Below are 21,359 nucleotides of genomic sequence, written 5' to 3' on the forward strand. Positions count from 1 at the left end.
GAAATAAAATTGGAAATGAAGAATTAAATTTACCTCTATTCACAGATGATAGAATTATATATTTAGAAAACCCTGAAAAATCCACACAAAAAACTGTTGAGTGGTGATAATTACATAACAATGTGAGTGTACTTAATGCCACTGAATTGCACACTTAAAAATGGTTAGAATAGTAGATTTTACATGATGTCTATTTTACCACTATTTAAAAAGAAAACCAAACTGGTTTTGATTTTTCTTAAGAATTGAGAAAAATGCCAGCTCAGTAGTCATACACCGATACCAGAGGCTGTACAGAGCACACGTGGCCTAGCAGCTCTGTTTGAGGATGCAACTCCTGATAAACTCATGGCTATGTGAGCGCAGGCAAGGGAAGGCACGTTTTAACTCCAGGAGTCAGAAAATCCATCATGGAGTTATCATATGCTCGAGACCTTGAGAACAGAAGGAATTTCCACAGTGGAGGATGGGAAGGAGATTACTCCAGGCTTTCCAACTGCAGATGCAAGGACATTGTCTCTTCTGCCTTGAGAATATTGAAATCTTCTTTATTTGATTATCTTTTGGACCTACTCTGAATAGCTGCTAAGATAATTTTCATTCTTATAATTGCTGACTAGTTGAGAAGAAGAGGTCCCCACCTACAGAGAAGAAAGGAAGAAAGAGGTGTCCAGAGAAATCCAGGGTCCCCCCCCTTCCCATTCAAGGCCATCTGAAAGTATCTCCCCCTGCTTTTTAAGTTCATCGAATGTGTTTAAGAAACCTGCAATTTCCAAGTCCATCAGCCTGTTGAAACAAAACAGCTATAACTATAAATTGAGATCCTTTTAAGATTTTCAATCCTTAGAATTAAAGATATTTATTACAAAATGTAGTTGTATTAAATCATATATGTCAAAATATTACAAATGTGTATTTCATATTAGATAGCTGTTAGTCAAGAACACAAAATTTCCTATCATTTTTCCTAGTGCTCCATTTTTTTAGACCTTTTCTTAATCTATGTTTCTTGTCTAAGACCAAATACAAATGAATCAAAAGTCATTTCAATGTTACATATTGGGTTTCCATACATCCCTGTCGCATCTTTATCAATAGCCTTGCCCAGAGTACACACTTTTGTGCGTCCTTCTTAAAAGCAACATCATTTTTTCATAGTACAGAAATGAAGATTTCATATAACCCCGTCAGGTTCCTTACACAGACCCAAGTTAAAAAGCATCATCTCAATGTCAGTCTCTTGGCTGTCTGCAGGGTAATATGGTGAATTGCTGCCTGTGCTGTAATTTTGTCAGCTCTTTAGTAAATTACATTCAAGGATAAAGAGGACAGAGCTACCTACTGACAAACAACATTCTTTATTCTCCTTTTTCTACAGTGTACTGAATAACACCATAGAGCGTAAGTCATCATATACCCTATATAACAAATGTGTAATTACAACACATGAACCCCAAAAAATGAGCTTCAAAGAATATCATGTTTTTTTTTTTTTTAACAGGAAGTGGAAACATGTTTCAGAACAGTGAGCAAAGTTTAGACGCTGAAATCTTTTAGCAGCATGATGCTTTTGAACATCTGATCTAGGTTTTGATTCTGCTAGCTACATGTATATTTTAGCCTTTGGTCTTGCATTAAAACACCAGTTGCAAATAACGTTAGAAAAATTGGGAACAGAGGAAGGAATATTTCTATTTACTTTATTTTTTAAATTCTGCATATATAAAGGACGTTGCTTGTGGCATCACTGACTCTTTGCAACAATCTTATAAAGTCGCCATTATTAGCATCATGTTACAGCAGAAGCTGTGAGTTGCTGCCAAACTTGCTTACTATCAACCTCTGAAGAGATGAAACAGAGAGTCATACAAGATCTGTTTAAATCCAGTAGCCTTTGACACTTTAAACTTCAGAACACATTGGATTTACAGGCATAAAATTGCCTTAGAGTTTGTAATTTCATGAAAGCAAAAATTCAACTTTTCCTTAAGAACAAATTTAGCATGTATGCCTTGAAACTGGCTTATTAAATAATACGAAAATATTCGTTGTGGCTATTTGACCTCCTAATGCTTAGTTTTATTTAGCAAACATCAAAACAAGATATGTATTAATCCAAAGCAAATATATTTTATTTAATTGGATTATTAATAGTTCACTAACATCATACTGTTGGTATTTTTCTTTTCTATAAATGTTTTATATTCCAGCCTATTTAAAACTTTAGCAACTGAATCCTTTAAAGGACGTAAGTCACACATATTTTCAAACCAACAAAATACTAAAATTCAAGGAACATTAGACGGAATAGGGAAGATGAAATAAAGAAACTAAGACATTTACAAGAATGGAGTTCTTCTGCCACCTAGTGGTTATTCTGTGTTATAACCAGAGGTACATTAAAATATTCAGGGAATTCTTCAGTCAGTCTCTTCAGCCAGGTGTGGCCGCGTGGCTGAGCTCTGGCCAATGGAAGCTGGCCTTGGTCTTTATTGAATGTGGTTATCGTGTTCCCATTTTTTAATTCCTGAATATCACAGCTAATTTTGGTATTGGCGACGACCTCTTTTTGGAAACTTTCTCTTGTGCTGGGTTTAGATTTTTCTCTCCTTGTTTTTCTCCTGTGAAACAAATAAGCATCCTTAGATTTCTAAGCATCCTTAGATTTCATCAAAGATCATCACTTCATCACATCAAAGATTTCACTTCACTCTAGCCAAACTGTCCTCCCTCATTCTCCTGCAACACCTCACACATGGTCCGCTTAGGGTCTTCTACAACCTAAGGTCCCTGGCTGCAACACTCTTTCCTCTGACACCCATATGGGACTTACTCCACCTCTTTCAAGTACTTGTTCAAATATTTGTTTCTCAGTGACCACCGTATTTAGAAATGCAACTTCTGCTAAAAAACTCCTTATTATTTTATCTTACCTTTTAACAGCAGTTATAACATTCTAACATACTACATAATTTTAATACTTATTATGTTTATTGTCTTTTTTTACATGAATATAAAATCCATGAGGGCAAGGGAGTTTGTTTACTTCACTGCTGTGTGCTCTGAAACAAACAAACAAAACTGCCTGGCACGTTGTAGGCGCTCAAAAAATGTTTGTCCAATTACCGAATGAAAGAATTATAACTCCTTCTGTTGGTTAAAGAAACCTGTGGTATAGTGTTTAGCCTCACAAGTATTCAGACACACAAATTAACACAAAGTATCATTTTTTTCTACAATATTAATGAGTCAATTTATATAACCTTTCAATATAATTTCTAAAGCAAGGGAGAATTCAGTGAATTTCATACTCACGTTTTTGTTAAATTGGGAGTTATTTTTAAAATAGTTTGCATAGTCATTAAAATTTCATAACCTTTGACCCAGTAATGCCATGTATTTAGGACATGTATTGCAACGAAAAAAATCCAAAACAAACAAACAAAAAAACACATAGGTTCCATGTGGCCATTTACTGCAGTATTATTAATAATGATAATAAACTGAAAGAAACTACATGTTTAATAATGAAAATAATAAATTAAATTATGTTAACTCTATGCAGTGAACTATGTTGCAACCATTATAATCATAAGGACTGTACTAGAACCTGAAAAATTATTTATGGAACATGTTATATTACAGTGAAATTTTAAACTATGTAATTACAGAGTTTTTATATGTATTTAGGAAAAGATTATAAGGAATGTGCAAAAATTAGAATTCTTATACATGGGCAATAAATTAAATCTTCTTGTTGCCTTCATTTCCCAAATGTTCCAATTTATCACCAGAGTTTTTGCAACTCTTTAGTATTTGAAAGGAAAAATAATTATCTTATTCTCAAGTGCTTGACCTTCACCTGAAGTGAATTTGTTCTAAGTTCCAAAAAGTGGTTATTACTTGCTTTTATTGTATTCATCAAGAACAATTTACATCTCTGTGGAAATAGCTTTAGTTAGAGTCATTAGTTAGATTTAGTTAAAGTCTTTAGTTAGATTTACTAACACGAAATGAGACATTTATCCAATAAATTCAGGCTGAATTTAACATTAATTCAAGAATTAAAGTGCTGTTCGTTTTTAAATGGGTGTGTTCTACCTAACTACCTGCATGGGTTTAGCTTATAATTGGTTTTGTGGATGTGACTAGGTCCATCATCCTGTCACATTTGAATAAATAGGACTGCCTATAACTGTCTCTCTTTTACACACATCTGTGCCCATCAGTTCATAGCACATTCCCCCAAAATTAATGGGAAACAGCCAGGAGAACAGGGGCTTAGACAAAGGAACTCAAGGCTTGAAGTGACCTCCTCAAAAACTGGCTTCCCCCCACCCTTTATAGCTGAACTGACCTTCAGCCCTTACCGAATCTTGTTTGGTAACCTTGCATCATCTCTCCTTCCTTACCAGCCCTCACTCGGGCTAGCCTTTAGCTTCTGTCTGATGTGGCCTGACTTACTGTTGAGACAGGTTTTTTTTTCCAGGTACCTTGCTGAGCAAAGATTTTGGTTGTGTGGATTTTGCTGTGTTTGGATTTAGGCTATGGCCTAGTACTACTGTTGTAGGATTTTCTCCTTAGTTCACCTAAGAGCCGGGTCCTTGTCACACAGCCATGAAATATTAGGCTCACAGACACTTTAAAGGGTGATAAAAATGGAATTTATGGGGCAAAAAGGAAAAAATGGGAAACGGGGACTCTCAGCAGAGAGAGAGTCCTGCTATACAGGCTTCCGTCCTCACAGATTGAAGCCCGGGTTCTAACCAGGAAGAGGACGGGTCAGGGTCCTCCGCCCTGCAAACGGTGCAAACGTCTGTGGCTCCACCCCGAGTGCGCACTCCTCCCAGTGTGCAGGGCGCCTGAAGTTTCTCTGTGGACCCCTTTCCACTTGGCTGTCTCACTACCTTACTGACCCCTATGGGAGGCAGTGCTCTCCCTTGCATTGTCTCCTGCCTGCATAACTCTCTGCCACCTGCCCCTCCCCAAACAACACTGACAGTGTGGGGATTAACTTTTTGGGTCATCCTATTAACTCCTCAGTGTGAAAAGAAGTCAGACCAACCATTCATTGCTTCTCTTCCTTGTAAAGCTAAAGATTCACATGATAAAAATAAACAAAAACAAAAGACAAAGAACCCAAACTCTCTCTAGGGGTCTTCTAAAGATCCTCCCTAGTGGGAACATTTCACTCTTCACCCCACTGTCAGGCTTGCGGCATGGCTTACTTTGGATAACAAAAGGTGAGCAAACTTTATATTCTACATCCAAGAGAAGCTTTCAGAGCCATCACATCATCCTTCCATTGCTTTGTAGTCCCTCTGCCAAAGACTAACAATATCCTAGATAAGGGCTGCTTCTTCCACTTAAGTCCAGAAATGAATCAGAGCAAGTGTCCTGCAATGAAATTTAAAAAGAAAAAAAAGAAAAGAAAAGAAAAAGAAAACCAAAACCAAAACCAAACCAAACCAACAAACAAAAAAACTGTGTTATTATAGATTACTAAAATGTTTGGAGTCATGTGTTACCACATATAACCCAGCCAACACCTCCTGGTTCATCGTGTGGCTCCCTAACAACACTTAAGGAGACAACACTTAAGGATATAGTGGGCTCACTGGCTACCTGGGTGACCTTGGACAAGTTACCTAATCTCACTGCACCATCTGTAGCATTGAGATAATACCTACTGCGTGAGATTGTTGTAATAAATAAATGAGTATATAATAAATGCTCAATAAATGTTAGCTGCTGCATATTACAGTTATTCTACAACAGCACTGATTTCATCCTAATCCTGTGTATTCAGTATCCAACAAAGTATCCAAATCCTACAGTACTCCATCTAGGTAGATTTTCCAAATGTCTTTAATTGACCATGTCCTTTTTGTTTAGTCCCTTCATATGGCCCCCTCTGTTGGCTTCCTTTTGCCATTGTTTTTTTTCTCTTTTCCCTTTAAGCTAGCAAAGACTATAACATATATTTAAACAGGATCCAAATACCTTTGATATGGATTGGCCATGTCCCCATCCAAATCTTATCTTGTAGCTCCCATAATCCTCACGTGTCAAGGGAGGAACCCAGTGGGAGGTAATTTAATTATGGGTGTGGGTTTTTCCCATGCTGTTCTCCTGATAGTGAATACATCTCACGAGATCCGATGGTTTTATAAAGGGCAGTTCCCCTGCATATGCTCTCTTGCCTGCCACCATATAAGATGTGCCTTTACTCCTCCTTCACTTTCCACCATGATCGTGAGGCATTACCAGCCATGTGGAACTGTGAGTCCATGAAACCTCTTTTTTTAAGAAAATTACCCAGTCTTAGGTATTTCTTCATAGCAGTATGAAAATGGACTAATACAACCTTCAGAATATTCAGCTCATCTTCACTTAATTCTCTGAGTTTTATACTTTCATATATTTCGATCTGTTCTGTGCCTTAAACCAAACTCCAAATAAATAATTTTAAGTACCAAAATTTCTGCTCAAAGGACATTCTAGGACATAGTATGTTCAATTTGTAAACACTTAGAAATACCTTAAATGGTCACAAGTTATGGTGGCAGAGTCTCAAGGAAAACTCTTTTTAGAAACCATTCTTTTCTACTTTCATGTTCTTAAGGGTGGGGAATAATGTTGTTTTCTGTTTTCTCTACATGAGACAATTATACAAAAAGACAACCTTTGTTTCTTAGAAGTCCTATAATTTTTGTGTCTTTAGTTTCTTTACCGCCTTCTATTTTTCCCACGCAAAGCATCTTTAATCATCTGTGACACTGATTTTTACTGCAACCCATTTTCTGGATTCTATAGACAGAGATACAAGCTTTAAATTACCAAAATCTCACTGTTCAAAAACACCTCATTTTTCAAGGCAAGAAAATAAAAAGTTCTTTCTCAAAGTCAAAACAATTCTTTTCTGCTCAGCTTTCTAGATGCCTAAGGGCTTTTTGATTGTTCTTATTCCCTGACTTTCTAGCTATCCATCTGACCTTCAGCTTCTCTGTCAATCCAATTGGTTCATTATTTTCTTACCAAAATCATCTTCTTAAAATTTAAATTTGATCATTTTACTTTCTGGGGAAGAAAACCTCCATGTGCTCTCCAATAGCAATAGAACAAAGGTCAAATTACTTTGCATAATCCTTATCGCTATCCTTTTCTTTCCTAAAGCCCCTTCTTCCCCTCATTCCTGTGATGTCACCTACTTCCCCTTCTCTGGCCTTATTCCCTAGCTCCTTTCCAGTCTCCTCCTTTTCCTTCTAGATCTGTGAATGTAGAAATGCTCCATAAGTATGCCTTCAACCTTCTGCTTTTCTCTCTGTATATCCTCTTCCCAGAGAGCTCAAATGTTCCCAAGTTGTCCCTGATAACTACCTCCAAACACCACCTTGAGCAGTGCTACCCAACACAAATATGTGAGCTGCAAACAGAAACTACACATGTAGTTTTAAAATTTCCAGTAGCCACATTTAAAAAGTAAGGAGGAGCTGATGGACTTATTTTAATCATATATTTATTTAACTGAATATATTCAAAATATTATGATTTTAACATGTAGCTAATATTCTTAAATTGACATATTTTATATTTTGTAACTGTCTTAGAAATGGATGTACATTACACTTACAGTATATCCCAGTTAGGATTAGCCACATTTTGTTAGCCACAGTCTTCAATGGCCACATGTGCCCAATGGCTACCATATTCAACAGTGCAGATCTAATGCTCTAAACACTTTCTCCAAGTGTGTCTTTGCTAACCCACTCAACATCTGCCCAAGAATGCCCTCCCAGCACTTCAACCTCCAGGTCTAAAACAAAATACATTTCCCTCCTGCATTCCCTAGTGCCTCATAAAAGTACCAGCTCCCCTTCCTGACTTCCTTGTAGCTACCAATAGGCCCCCAAATAGACCAATACTTGGGTTCTATAACTATTCAAATATTGAGGAAGCAGAAGGAATCTTTCAGGTCGTCCTATCCAACCCCTAGGATTTTCCTCTACAGAGGGGTTCCTAACATTTGGCTAAAGCTGTGAGCCTCCTGATATTGTAGGCAAAATGTGCCTACCTGGATTTTTCTGGCAAAAAAAAAAAAAAAATCTTTAGCTTTAAACAAGAGTTTAAACACCATGACCCAGGCTCAGCTCTGCCTCTTCTCTCTTCTGTAATGGCCATACCCAATTTATTACCAAATCCTGCTCATTCAGCCTTCCAGATCTCTCTAATGCAAACCTACTTCTCCCTTCCCACTACCACTGACTTAAGATTTTGCGCATATTTCTTGGAGTGCTTTAGCTACAAGAGCAAGAGACTCTGCCAGGGATCAATGGGGCCAGTCTGCTATTGCCAAAAGAGTGGCTATAGCTTGATCACACATGAATACCCAAGATAGATTCAACTAGGCTGAAAAGATTAGAAAGCAGAATCAAAACCAGGTCAGTGGGAAGATGAACTCTGACTAGTGCTGCAGCCAGACTGTAGCAAGGGATGTCTCAGCCATTGAAGAGGTCATGTCTGACACACCACTGGGGTCCTTGGTTTGTAAATCTCAGTGCTCTAAGAAGAGAATGGCTGAGTTGTGTTGTTTTGTTTTGTTTTGTTTTGTTTTGTTGTTTTAAGGAACCCTCAGTATTTCCCTGTTCAGATACGTGGGGCAAACCTGACCTTCCTCTGCTGTGCTTCCATCCTTGTCAAACATATTGGTTCTCATCTCTGCAAGATATTTTCTGGCATCCTCAGGCTACCAGAATTGTGGGGGCATTGTAGGGGAGCATTCTCTGTGTCTGAGTAGAGACTGTTTCCCTCCAAAGTCTGACGATCCTCCAAGTCTCTACCTTTTCCGGATCTAGTAACAGATTTCTGGAAGTTGGACTTTGAACTACAACCTTGACAAATGATATAGTCTCAATTCTCCACTCTTTCACTGGATTTTACTCCCCATTGCATTCTGCAACCTCTGATAAATTAAACATCCTCTTTTAAACATATGATAGCACTCCTCTTCTTTATATCCTTTTTAAATATATAATTTAGTTTCTGGGATACATGTGAAGAATGTGCAGGTTTGTTACATAGGTATGCACGTGCCATGGTGGTTTGCTGCACCCATCAACCCATCATCTACATTAAGTATTTCTCCTAATGCTATCCCCTCCCCTAGTCCCCCAGCCCCCGACAGGTCCTGGTTTGTGATGTTCCCCTCCCTGTGTCCAAGTGTTCTTATAGTTCATCTCCCACTTATGAGAAGATGCAGTATTTGGTTTTCTATTCCTGTGTTAGTTTGCTAAGAATGATGGTTTCCAGCTTCATCCATGTCCCTGCAAAGGACGTGAACTCATCCTTTTTCATTGCATAGTATTCCATGGTATACATGTGATGCATTTTCGTTATCCAGTCTATCACTGATGGGCATTTGGGTTGGTTCCAAGACTTTCCTATTGTAAATAGTTCTGCAATAAACATACTTGTGCATGTGTCTTTATAGTAGAATGATTTATAATCCTTTGAGTATATATCTAGTAATGGGATTTCTGAGACAAATGGTATTTCTAGTTCTAGATCCTTGAGGAATCACCATACTGTTTTCCACAATGGTTGAACTACTTCACACTCCCACCAGTAGGGTGAAAGCATTCCCATTTCTCCATATCCTCTCCAGCATCTGTTGCTTCCTGACTTCTTAATGATCGCCATTCTAACTGGCATGAGATAGTATCACATTGTGGATTTGATTTGCATTTCTCTAATCACCAGTAATGATGAGCTTTTTTTCATATGTTTGTTGGCCACATAAATGTCTTCTTTTGAGGTGTCTGTTCATATCCTTTGCACATTTTCTGATGGGGTTGATTTTTTCTGGTAATTTTGCTTCAGTTTCTTGTAGATTCTGGATATCAGCCCTTTTTCAGATGGATTGTAAAAATTTTCTCCCACTCTGTAGGTTGTCTGTTCACTCTAATGATAGTTTCTTTTGCTGTGCAGAAGCTCTTTAATTTAATTAGATCCCATTTGTCAATTTTGGCTTTTGTTGCCATAGCTTTTGGTGTTTTAGTCATGAAGTATTTGCCCATGACTATGTCCTGAATGGTATTGCCTAAGTTTTCTTCTATGGATTTAATGGTTTTAGGTCTTATGTTTAAGTCTTTAGTCCATCCTGAGTTAATTTTTATATAAGGTGTACAAAAGGGGTCCAGTTTCAGTTTTCTGAATATGGCTAGCCAGTTTTCCCAACAGCATTTATTAAATAGGGAATTATTTCACCATTGCTTGTTTTTGTCAGGTTTGTCAAAGATCAGATGGTCATAGATGTGTGGCGTTATTTCTGAGGCCTCTGTTCTGTTCCATTGGTCAATGTATCTGTTTTGGTACCAGTGCCATGCTATTTTGGCTAGTGTAGCCTTGTAGTATAGTTTGAAGTCAGATAACATGATGCCTTCAGCTTTGCTCTTTTTGCTTAGGTTTGTCTTGGCTATACCAGCTCTTTTTTGGTTCCATATGAAATTTAAAGTCGTTTTTTCTAATTCTGTGAAGAAAGTCAATGGTAGTTGATGGAGATAGCATTGAATCTATAAATTACTTTGGGCAGTATGGCCATTTTCATGATATTGATTCTTCCTATCCAAGTGCATGGAGTGTCTTTCCATTTGTTTGTGTCCTCTCTTATTTCCTTTAGCAGTGGTTTGCAGTTCTCCTTGAAGAGGTCCTTCACCTCCCTTGTAAGTTGTATTCCTAGGTATTTTATTCTCTTTGTGGCAGTTGTGAATGGGAGTTTTTGGCTCTCTGTTTGTCTGTTACTTGTGTATTGGAATGCTTGTGATTTTTACATTGATTTTGTATCCTGATAATTCACTGAAGTTGCTTATCAGCTTAAAGAGATTTTGGGCTGGAATGACTGGGTTTTCTAAATATACCATCATGTCATCTGCAAACAGAGACAAGTTGACTTCCTCTCTTCCTATTTGAATATGCTTTATTTCTTTCTCTTGCCTATTTGCCCTGGACAGAACTTCCAATACTATGTTTAATAGGAGTGGGGAGATTGGGCATCCTTGTCTTGTGCCAGTTTTCAAACAGAATGAAGCATTCCAGTTTTTGCCCATTATGATATTGTCTGTGGGTTTGTCATAAACAGCTCGTGTTATTTTAAGATACATTCCATCAACAACTAGTTTATTGAGAGCTTTTGGCATGAAGGGGTGTTGCAGTTTATCAGAGGCCTTTTCTGCATCTGTTGAGAAAATCATGTGGTTTTTGTCATTGGTTCTGTTTATGTGATGGATTACCTTGATTGATTTGCATATGTTGAACCAGGCTTGCATCCCAGGGATGAAGCCGACTTGATCGTGGGGGATAAGTTTTTGATGTGCTGCTGGATTCTGTTTGCCAGTATTTTATTGAGGATTTTCACATCGAAGTTCATCAGGAATATTGGCCTGAAATTTTCTTTGTTGTGTCTCTGCCAGGTTTTGGATCAGGATGATGCTGGCCTCATAAAATGAGTTAGGCAGGAGTCCTTCTTTTTCTATTTTTTGGAATAGTTTCATAAGCAATGGTACCAGCTCTTCTTTGTACCTCTGGTAGAATTTGGCTGTGAATCCCTCTGGTGCTGGGCTTTTTTAAGTTGGTAGGCTAATAATTACTACCTCAATTTCAGAACTTGTTATTGGTCTATTCAGGGATTCGACTTCTTTCTGGTTTAGTCTTGGGAGGGTGTATGTGTCCAGAAATTTATCCATTTCTTCTAGATTTTCTAGTTTATTTGCAGAGAGGTGTTTATAGTATTCTCTGATGGTAGTTTGTATTTCTCTGGGACCAGTGGTGGTATCCCGTTTATCATTTTTTATTGTGTCTATTTGATTCTTCTCTCTTTTCTTCTTTATTAGTCTGGCTAGTGGTCTATCTATTTTGTTGATCTTTTCAAAAATCCAGTTCCTAGATTCATGGATTTTTTGAAGGGTTTTTGTATCCCTATCTCCTTCAGTTCTACTCTGAACTTTGCTATGTCTTGCCTTCTGCTAGCTTTTGAACTGGTTTGCTCTTGCTTCTCTAGTTCTTTTAATTGTGATGTTAAGGTGTCAATTTTAGATCTTTTCTGCTTTCTCCTGTGGGCATTCAGTGCTATAAATTTCCCTCTAAACACTGCTTTAGCTGTGTCCCAGAGATTCTGGTACATTGTGTCTTTGTTCCTATTGGTTTCAAAGAACTTATTTGTTTCTGCCTTAATTTCATTATTTACCCAGTAGTCATTCAGAAGCAGGTTATTCAGTTTCCATGTAGTTGTGTGGTTTCGAGTGAGTTTCTTAATCCTGAGTTCTAATTTGATTGTACTGTGGTCTGAGAGACTGTTTGTTATGATTTCTTTTCTTTTGCATTTGCTGAGGAGTGTTTTACTTCCAATTATGTGGTCAATTTTAGAATAAGTGCGATGTGGTGTTGAGAAGAATGTATATTCTGTTGATTTGGGGTGGAGAGTTCTGTAAATGTCTATTAGGTCTGCTTGGTCCAGAGTTGCAATCAAATTCTGAATATCCTTGCTAATTTTCTGTCATGTTGACCTGTCTAATATTGACAGCGGGGTGTTAAAATCTTACACTGTTACTATGTGGGAGTCTTAAGTCTCTTTATAGGTCTCTAAGAACTTGCTTTATGAACCTGGGTGCTCCTGTATTCGGTGCATATATATTTAGGATAGTCAGCTCTTCTTGTTGCATTGATCCCTTTAACATTATGTAATGCCCTTCTTTGTCTTTTTTGACCTTTGATGGTTTAAAGCCTGTCTTATCAGAGACTAGGACTGCAACACCTGCTTTTTTTTTTTTTTTTTTTTTTTGCTTTCAATTTGCCTGGTAAATATTCCTCCATCCCTTTATTTTGAGCCTATGTGTTTCTTTACACGGGAGATGGGTCTCCTGAATACAGCACACCAATGGGTCATGACTCTGTATCACATTTGCCAGTCTGTGTCTTTTAATTGGGGCATTTAGCCCATTTATGTTTAAGGTTAATATTGTTATGTGTGAATTTGATCCCTTCATTATGATGCTAGCTGGTTATTTTGCTCATTCATTAACGCCCTTTCTTCATGGTGTCAATGGTCTTAACAGTTTGGTATGTTTTTGCAGTGGCTGCTACTGGTTTTTCCTTTCCATATTTAGTGCTTCCCTCAGGAGCTCTTGTAAGGCAGGCCTGGTGGTGACAAAATCTCTCAGCATTTGCTTGTCCATAAAGGATTTTATTTCTCCTTTGCTTATGAAGCTTAGTTTGACTGGATACGAAATTCTGAGTTGAAAATTCTTTTTATTTAAGAATGTTGAATATTGGCCCCCACTCTCTTCTGGCTTGTAGGGTTTCTGCAGAGAGATCTGCTGTTAGTTTGATGGGAAACCTTTGTGGGTAACCCAACATTTCTCTCTGGCTGCCCTTAATATTTTTTCCTTATTTCAACACTGGTAAATCTGATGATTATGTGTTTTGGGGTTGCTCTTCTAGAGGAGTATTTTTGTGGTGTTCTACATATTTCCTGAATTTGGACGTCAGCCTGTGTGGCTAGGTTGGGGAAGTTCTCCTGGATAATATCCTGAAGAGTGTTTTCCAACTGAATCCATTCTCCCTGTCACTTTCAGGTACACAAATCAAACACAGGTTTGGTTTTTTCACATATTCTCATGTTTCTTGGAGGCTTTGTTCATTCCTTTTCATTCTTTTTTCTTTAATCTTCTCACTTTATTTCATTAAGTTGACCTTCAATCCTTGATATCCTTTCTTCATCTTGATCGATTCAGCTATTGATATTTGTGTATGCTTTACGAAGTTCTTGTGCTGTGTTTTTCAGCTTCATCGGGTCATTTATGTTGTTCTCTAAACTGGTTATTCTAGTTAGCAATTCCTCTAACCTTTCTTAAAGTTCTTAGCTTCCTTGCATTGGGTTAGAACATGAGGAGTTTAGTTCAGAAGAGTTTGTTATTACCCACCTTCTGAAGCTTACTTCTGTCAATTCATCAAACTCATTCTCCATCCAGTTTTGTTCCCTTGCTGGCAAGGAGTTGTTATCCTTTGAAGGAGAAGAGGTGTTCTGTTTTTCTGAATTTTCAGGCTTTTGTGCTGGCTTTTCCCTCATCTTCATGGATTTATCTACCTTTGGTCTTTGATATTGGTGACCCTCAGATGGGGTCTCTGAGTGGGCATGCTTTTTGTTAATGTTGATGCTATTCCTTTCTGTTTGTTAGTTTTCCTTCTAATAGTCAGGCCCCTCTGCTGCAGGTCTGCTGGAGTTTGCTGGAGGTCCACTCCAGACCCTGTTTGCCTGGGTATCACCAGAAGAGACTGCAAAACAGCCAAGATTGCTGCCTGTTCCTTCCTCTGGAAGCTTTGTCCTAGAGGAGCACCTGCCAGATGCCAGCCAGAGGTCTCCTCTATGAGATGTCTGTCCACCCCTGCTGGGAGGTGTCTCCCAGTCAGGAGGCATGGGGGTCAGGGACGAACTTGAGGAGGCGGTCTATCCATTAGCAGCTCTGGAGCACTGTGCTGGGAGATCCACTGCTCTCTTCAGAGCTGGCAGGCAGGAACGTTTAAGTCTGCTGAAGCTGCACCCACAGCCCCCCATTCCCCCAGGTGCTCTGTCCCAGGGAGACGGGAGTTTTATCTATAAGCCCACGACTGGTGCTGCTGCCTTTCTTTCAGAGATGCCCTGCCCAGAGAAGAGGAATCTAGAGAGGCAGTCTGGCTACAACGGCTTTGCGAAACTGCAGTGAGCTCTGCCTAGTTCAAACTTCCCAGCAGCTTTGTTTATACTGTGAGGGGAAAACTGCCTTTCCAAGCCTCAGCAATGATGGATGCCCTTCCCTCCACTAAGCTTGAGCATCCCATGTCAACTTCAGACTGCTGTGCTGGAAGTGAGAATTTCAAGCCAGTGGATCTTAGCTTGCTGGGCTCAGTGGGGTTGGGATCCACTGAGTTAGACCACATGGCTCCTGGGCTTCAGCCCCTTTTCCAGGGGTATGAACAGTTCTCTCACTGGTGTTCCAGGCACCACTGGGGTGTGAAAAAAAAAATCCTGCAGTTAGCTGGGTGTCTGCCCTAATAGCCACCCAATTTTGTGCTTGAAACCCAGGGCTCTGGTGTTGTAGGCACCCAAGGGAATCTCCTGGTCTGCAGGTTGTGAAGACCATGGGAAGAGTGTAGTATTTGGGCCGGAATGCACTGTTCCTCATGGCACAGTCCCTCACAGCTTCCCTTAGCTTGGGGAGGGAGTTCCCTGACGTTTTGCCCTTCCCAGTGAGGCGACACCCCACCCTGCTTTGGCTCACCCTCTGTGGGCTGTACCCACTGTTTAACCAGTCCCAATGAGATGAGCCAGGTGCCTCAGTTGAAAATGCAGAAACCACTCACCTTCTGCATTGATCCCGCTGGGAGCTGCAGGCCAGAGCTGTTCTTATTCAGTCATCTTGCCAGCTACCCCTTTATATTCTTACTAGTGTTCCACATGGAAAAAATCCATGAAATCAAAACTCCCTAGCATTGAATTCAAGACCTCCCTGGGATCTGCTCTCAAAAATACCTTTGGATTATATCTTTTCTATTATTCTACCCAAAACTAACACTCCAGAAGAGGGCTATCAGTGCTTTTTATTTTTTGCTATTCATTTGCCTCATACTTCCCAAAGGACAATTCCAAAGCTATGTAAAATCAATAGCATTAGGTGAGAGTCACTGCACCCTGAAACACAGTCTCCAGTGTAGGCATACCAATGCATGTTAATGAAAGCAAAGAAACTGGCCATGAATAATTTAAAGTTTCTAAGTTGTCTGAACTTCTCAGGCCTAGGAGTCCTGTTTCAGATTTATAAACTCACCCATGACAGCCTTTATCAGAGCCCCTGCCCCTCCATGCAAAGCTGAATAGGCAGACAACAGTCACACTCCTTATACCAGACACTGAAACTGAAAAATGCCCCCAGATTCCTACAAATGAGACTAAAGTGCCCTCTAGACATGTTTTGGCCCTGAAGCAAATTCCCGTTTGGACGTCCTCCCATCTTCTCACTTCTACAGAGATTTAAGCCACCTGGAAAACGTTGATGTTTCACAAAGCAAAGGGACAGTAAGAACATCTACTATGTGTCTCTCAAGCAAAGACAACGTCTCCGAGATCAAACCCTTCAGCTGTTCACTGAAAAATCTCCCGTTTTACACTAGCACTATCACTAAAAGCATGAGGTTTTGTTTCTCCCACAGACTGCTCACTCATCACAGTACACATGGCTGTCACATCATTAAGGTCCTTATCTCTACTCACCAGCATAACCAGAGTCAAACTTGAGAGAATACTGAGGGTGTTGAGTTGTCTGTGTCATTCATCAAAATGCCTGCTTGGGAAAAAGCAGCTCATTGCTGGAAAAAAATAATGCTTCAGTCTTCATATCTCTCTTTATACCTCTCTTCATACCTCTCTCTCCTCAGAGAGAGAATATCCAAAGCTGCCAAAATTCAGAAAGACTCTCTCCTTGATCTAATTCTAGTCAGGCTCCTCTAAACCCTTTAGACATCGACCTTGGTGTCCATCCTTGTCATGCCTGCATGACCCAGTTGTAGCAAAAATCCTATCAAGTCAGTTTAGTGAGAATCCTCACCCTTGATAACTGATTACAGTCCTCATCTTCACCATCCCCTAAGTGATGTCTAATCATCCGGACCTGCCTTCAGCAAGAATCGTATCAAGTCAGTTTACCCAGAATTCTTCCCTACCCCTTGTGATGGTTAATGTTAAGTGTCAACTTGATTGGATTGAAGTATGCAAAGTATTGTTCCTGGGTGTATCTGTGAGGATGTTACCAAAGGAGATTATCATTTGAGTCAGTGGACTGGGAGAGGCAGACCCACCCTCAGTCTGGTGGGCACCATCTAATCAGCTGCCAGTGCAGCTAGGATAAAGCAGGCAGAAGTTAGGACAGGACATGCTGAGTCTTCCCAGCCTTCATCTTTCTCCCATGCTGGTTGTTTCCTGCCCTCGAACATTGAACTCCAAGTTCTTCAGCTTTTGGACTCTTGCACTTACACCAGTGGTTTGCCAGGGGCTCTCAGGCTTTTGACTACAGACTGAAGGCTGCACTTCCGGCTTCCCTACTTTTGAGGTTTTGGGACTTGAACTGGTTTCCTTGCTTCTAAGCTTGCAGACAGCCTATTGCGGGACTTCTCCTTGTGATCGTCTCAGTCAATACTCCTAATAAACTTCCTTTCATATTAACATCTATCTTATTAGTTCTTTCCATCTCGAGAATCCTAATACAGCCCTTAAGTTTCCTCTTACTAAGTTTCCACCCATTGACTTTCACACTTCTGTTTGTCTATAAATCCCCCTCGTTTGCAGTATATTCAGAACTGAGCCCAGTTCTGTATTGAGGTCTCTTTCCCCCTGTTGCAATATCCTGAATATAATCTGCTTTCTCATGCTCTAACTTCTGTCCAGTTCTGATTGTCTTTGACATCGTCAACAAACCATTTCCCAGCACCTCCTGTTCAATCAATAAGGATTCACAGAGTTTATATACATCCTTGGGAAATGAATGAGAGGCTGTTGGTTTCTACGCAAAATTCCTTGTGAATTAGGAAAGGGATTTCGTTTAAAAATTATATTCTATAATTTGGAAAGGATGCATTTATTTATTTATTATTTTTATTTTATTTATTTATTTTACGAGATGGAGTTTGGTCTGTGGCCCAGGCTGGAGTGCAATGGCATGATCTCGGCTCACTGCAACCTCCACCTCCCAAGTTCAAGCTATTCTGCTTCAGCCTCCCAAGTAGCTGGGACTACAGGCGCACACCACCACTCCCAGCTAGTCTTTGTATTGTTAGTAGAGGTGGGGTTTCACCATATTGGCCAGGCTGGTCTAGAACTCCTGACCTCAAATGATCCACCTGCCTTGGCCTCCCAAAGGGCTGGGATTACAGGTGTGAGCCACCGTGTACAGCCTGGAATGCATTTATTTTAAAATAAGTTTATTCAAAAGAAATATACTTATTTGAATCTGGGCTAAATATGATAGATGAAATGGTAATTTAGAATGTCCAAGCTCTTCTCAATAATGTAACAAATCTCTCTTACAGCACACATTAATATTATGACTTAAAGATCCTTTTTAAAATTCTAAAAAACAAAATAAGAAAGGAAGAAATTGAGGGGAAAAGGAAGGGAAGGAGAGGAAAAAGGCAGAAAAGATGGGAGGGAGAGAAGGTAGGACGACAGAAGGGAAATAGGAAGCAAGAAGAGAAAGGAAGTAGAGAAGGATAAAGAGAAAATGAGGTAAAAAAACAGAGAAGAAAAGTAAGAAAGAAGAAAGGGAGAAAGGAGAGAAGGAAGGAAAGAAGGAGGTAGAGAGAAAAAGGAGGGAAAAAACATCTCAAATCACATTAATATAGTAAATGCAATGCTTTATTAATCATGTAGAAAATTACATCTATTAATCATTACTTTTCCATGTGTAATTAAAATATTAAATTATTTTGCTTGCATTAATCATGGTTAGTGAAAAGCTGCTAACACCACTTTTTCTTCAAATTTTTATTAATAAATATAGGGAAAATACAGAGTTATTCATAAAATTAAAGAAAAGCTTTTAAGATGAAGGATTATAATTTGAAAGTCTTTGTACCTGTGATTCTTCCAAAACAGCTGGAAGATGGGATCTTTGTTGCCCTCATCTTATTCTGGGTGTGCAATGATGAGGTTCTCTAGATTCTGAAGTCAAACTCTGGACTCTAGAGGGAATCTGGAATTTTCGGTGCTTGCTAATAAATAACATAAATACAGCTCACTCACTCAGTCTTATTTCTTAGCAACAGCAGAAAATGCATCTGGTATGTGCCTTGCCCTCAGTAGTTTCTCAATATTCCTCACATGTGAAAAAATATTGTTTTTTGTGTTTCGGAATATTGCCAGTGAACTACAGATAAGGCAGCGAGTGTAATGAAAACAAAAATAAAATAGAAGTATATAAATAACTAAAAAGAAACACAAATTACCATTTGTTTCTGTAAATCTTTGTATATTTTGGGGAAATCTATATTTGCAGGAATTTGGAGGAAAAGTCAACATGAAACAAAGGTTTTCCAGGTGTTCATTAGAGTGTCACAGGTAGGGTTCTCTGGAAGAAACATGGAGGTGGGGTTTGAGGTCACAGCCTACGAAGGGAAGGGAGGGGAAGAAGGATTATGCAGAAGCCACTCTGGGATGCAGGTGCCTCCAAGATGATCCATGTGCTTTGTTTCCTCCGAAAATAATACACTGGAAACACTTTGGGGCCTTTTTTTTTTTTTAGGCGGAGTCTTGCTCTGTCACCCAGGCAAGAGTGCAATGGGCAATCTTGGCTCACCGCAACCTCCACCTCCTGGGTTCAAGCAGTTCCCCTGCCTCAGCCTGCCAAGTAGCAGTGATTACAGGCTCACACCACCATGCCTGGCTATTTCATTTTTTTTTTTTTTTCGTATTTGTTGGCCAGGCTGGTCTCAAACTCCTGACCTCAGGTGATCCACCTGCCTTGGCCTCCCAAAGTAGGGGACATTGTTCTTAAAAAGTTAAAGGATACAAAATTAAAAAGCTAGATAGGAGGAATAGGTTCTAATGTTCTAGACTACTATAGGATGATTATATTTAATAATAATAAACATTATAGTTTCAAACAACTGAAAGAAGGATATTGAATGTTCCTAATATGAAGCAATGATAAATGCTTGATGACAGATATGCTAATTACCCTGATCTAAGCACTATACATTATATGTATCAAAATATCAATATGTACCCCCAAACATGTACAGTTACTGTGTGTCAATTTTAAAAAGAAAAATAGTTTGGATGGATCCTCAAAATGTTCTATCTCATTCAGCTTCCATAAGTGACATGTATTAAAAGTTTTTGATTAAAAAGGAAACTTTTTATGAATTATGATTGTGACAAAGATTTGTTCCAGCTTTTGAATGTTCTCCTAGGCCTATCTGTGCACTTTCTTGTAAAACACGGTTTTAGCAAGAACCCTGCTAACTTTAGTAAGAACCCTCCATCCTTGACATCTAATCAGGTTCCTAACCCTCCACCACCCCCCAGATGATATCTGATCATCCTGGTCTATCTTCAGCAAGAATCTAATTAGTTCAGTTTGGCCAGAATCCTGCTTACTCCTGTTGTTATTTCTTAGTAATTTTCCATGCATGACCCCTACCTTCCACCGTGGCTATAAATTCCCTCTTGTCAGTACTGTATTTGGAATTAAGCCCAATCTTTCTCCCACTGCAAAATCCCACTGCAATGGTCCCTATATTATAATGGTCCTGGATAAACTTCCTGTTATTTAAAGTATGGTAGTACTTTAAAGTGTCATTGATTTTTTTTTCTTTAACCATTATTAGGGAAATACACCAAAATGTTAAAATTGGTTGTAGATATTTTTCTGCTTCTATGTACTATTCTTCATTTACCTGTTATCAAGAGTGAACATGTATAACTCTTAAGGAAGTTATAATTATACAATAAAATCCAGCACCAAAAGGGGTGAGACAAGTGTTTATGGGGCAAAGAGTGTGAAATGAGAAAGTTTGGATCTAAAAAAATTAAAAATTAACAATGGTTTATTTTGATTAACTGGAATGATAAATAATTTTATTTTCTTTTTACTTTTCCAAATTTCTTTTTCTTTTCTTTCTTTTTTTTTTTTTTTAACAGAGTCTTGCTCTGTCTCCCAGGCTAGAGTGCAGTGGTACAATTTTGACTCACTGCAGCCTCCACCTCCCAGGTTCAAGTGATTCTCCTGCCTCAGTCTCCAGAGTAGCTGGGATTACAGGCACCTCCCACCACGTCCAGCTAATTTTTGTATTTTTAGTCGAGACACGGTTTCACCATGTTGGCCAGGCTGGTCTCAAACTCCTCACCTCAAGTGATCTGCCCTCCTCAGCCTCCCAAAGTGCTGGGGTTACAGGCATGAGCCACCACACCTGGCCTACTTTTCCAAATTTCTTAGAGAGAGGAGTTATTACCTGTATTATGGGGAAAAAAGCAAGTCCTTCAAACACTTTTGATTTTAAAATATATTTAAAATATAAAATAACGAACCTGGTGGAGACACTAACCTTGGGTAGCTGAGACAGGTACTTCTCCGAGGAGAGAAAGAATTAAACAGTTGACATAGCTTTAAGCCTTCCTAAACTCAGGTTGCAATAGGAGCGGGACAGTTTGCTGAGAGGGACAGTGAACAGCAGTATTTGGAGTAGAGGAGCAGCCTCCAGTACAATGACTAGTTAGAGGTTCTTTCGGGGATTCTCAGGGTTTCTGAAAATGGAAATGCCTTTTCATCTGGAGCACT

General features: G+C 39.1%; 1 protein-coding gene across 4 annotated transcripts in view; it reads right to left on the bottom strand.

The window, feature by feature from the left end:
• Positions 1-927: 927 nt before the first annotated feature.
• Positions 928-21,359, bottom strand: part of LOC105472815 (mitochondrial ribosomal protein L39) — a 262,274-nt gene continuing 241,842 nt past the window's right edge. Inside the window, exons 10-11 of one of the 4 annotated variants that reach the window (XR_011622721.1) lie at positions 5,229-5,397; positions 929-2,621 (exon numbers count right to left, since the gene is read on the bottom strand). Coding sequence is in view for 2 of the 4 variants with exons in the window: in XM_071095524.1 (XP_070951625.1) it covers positions 5,332-5,397 (66 nt within the window). In the remaining 2 variants the exon portion in view is untranslated. Of the gene's footprint in view, positions 2,622-5,227; positions 5,398-21,359 lie in introns of those variants that run through there. The other 3 variants (XM_071095517.1, XM_011726366.3, XM_071095524.1) reach the window with 3 other exon arrangements.

This window comes from Macaca nemestrina, chromosome 4 (assembly GCF_043159975.1).
Source record: "Macaca nemestrina isolate mMacNem1 chromosome 4, mMacNem.hap1, whole genome shotgun sequence".
Lineage (NCBI taxonomy): Eukaryota > Metazoa > Chordata > Mammalia > Primates > Cercopithecidae > Macaca > Macaca nemestrina.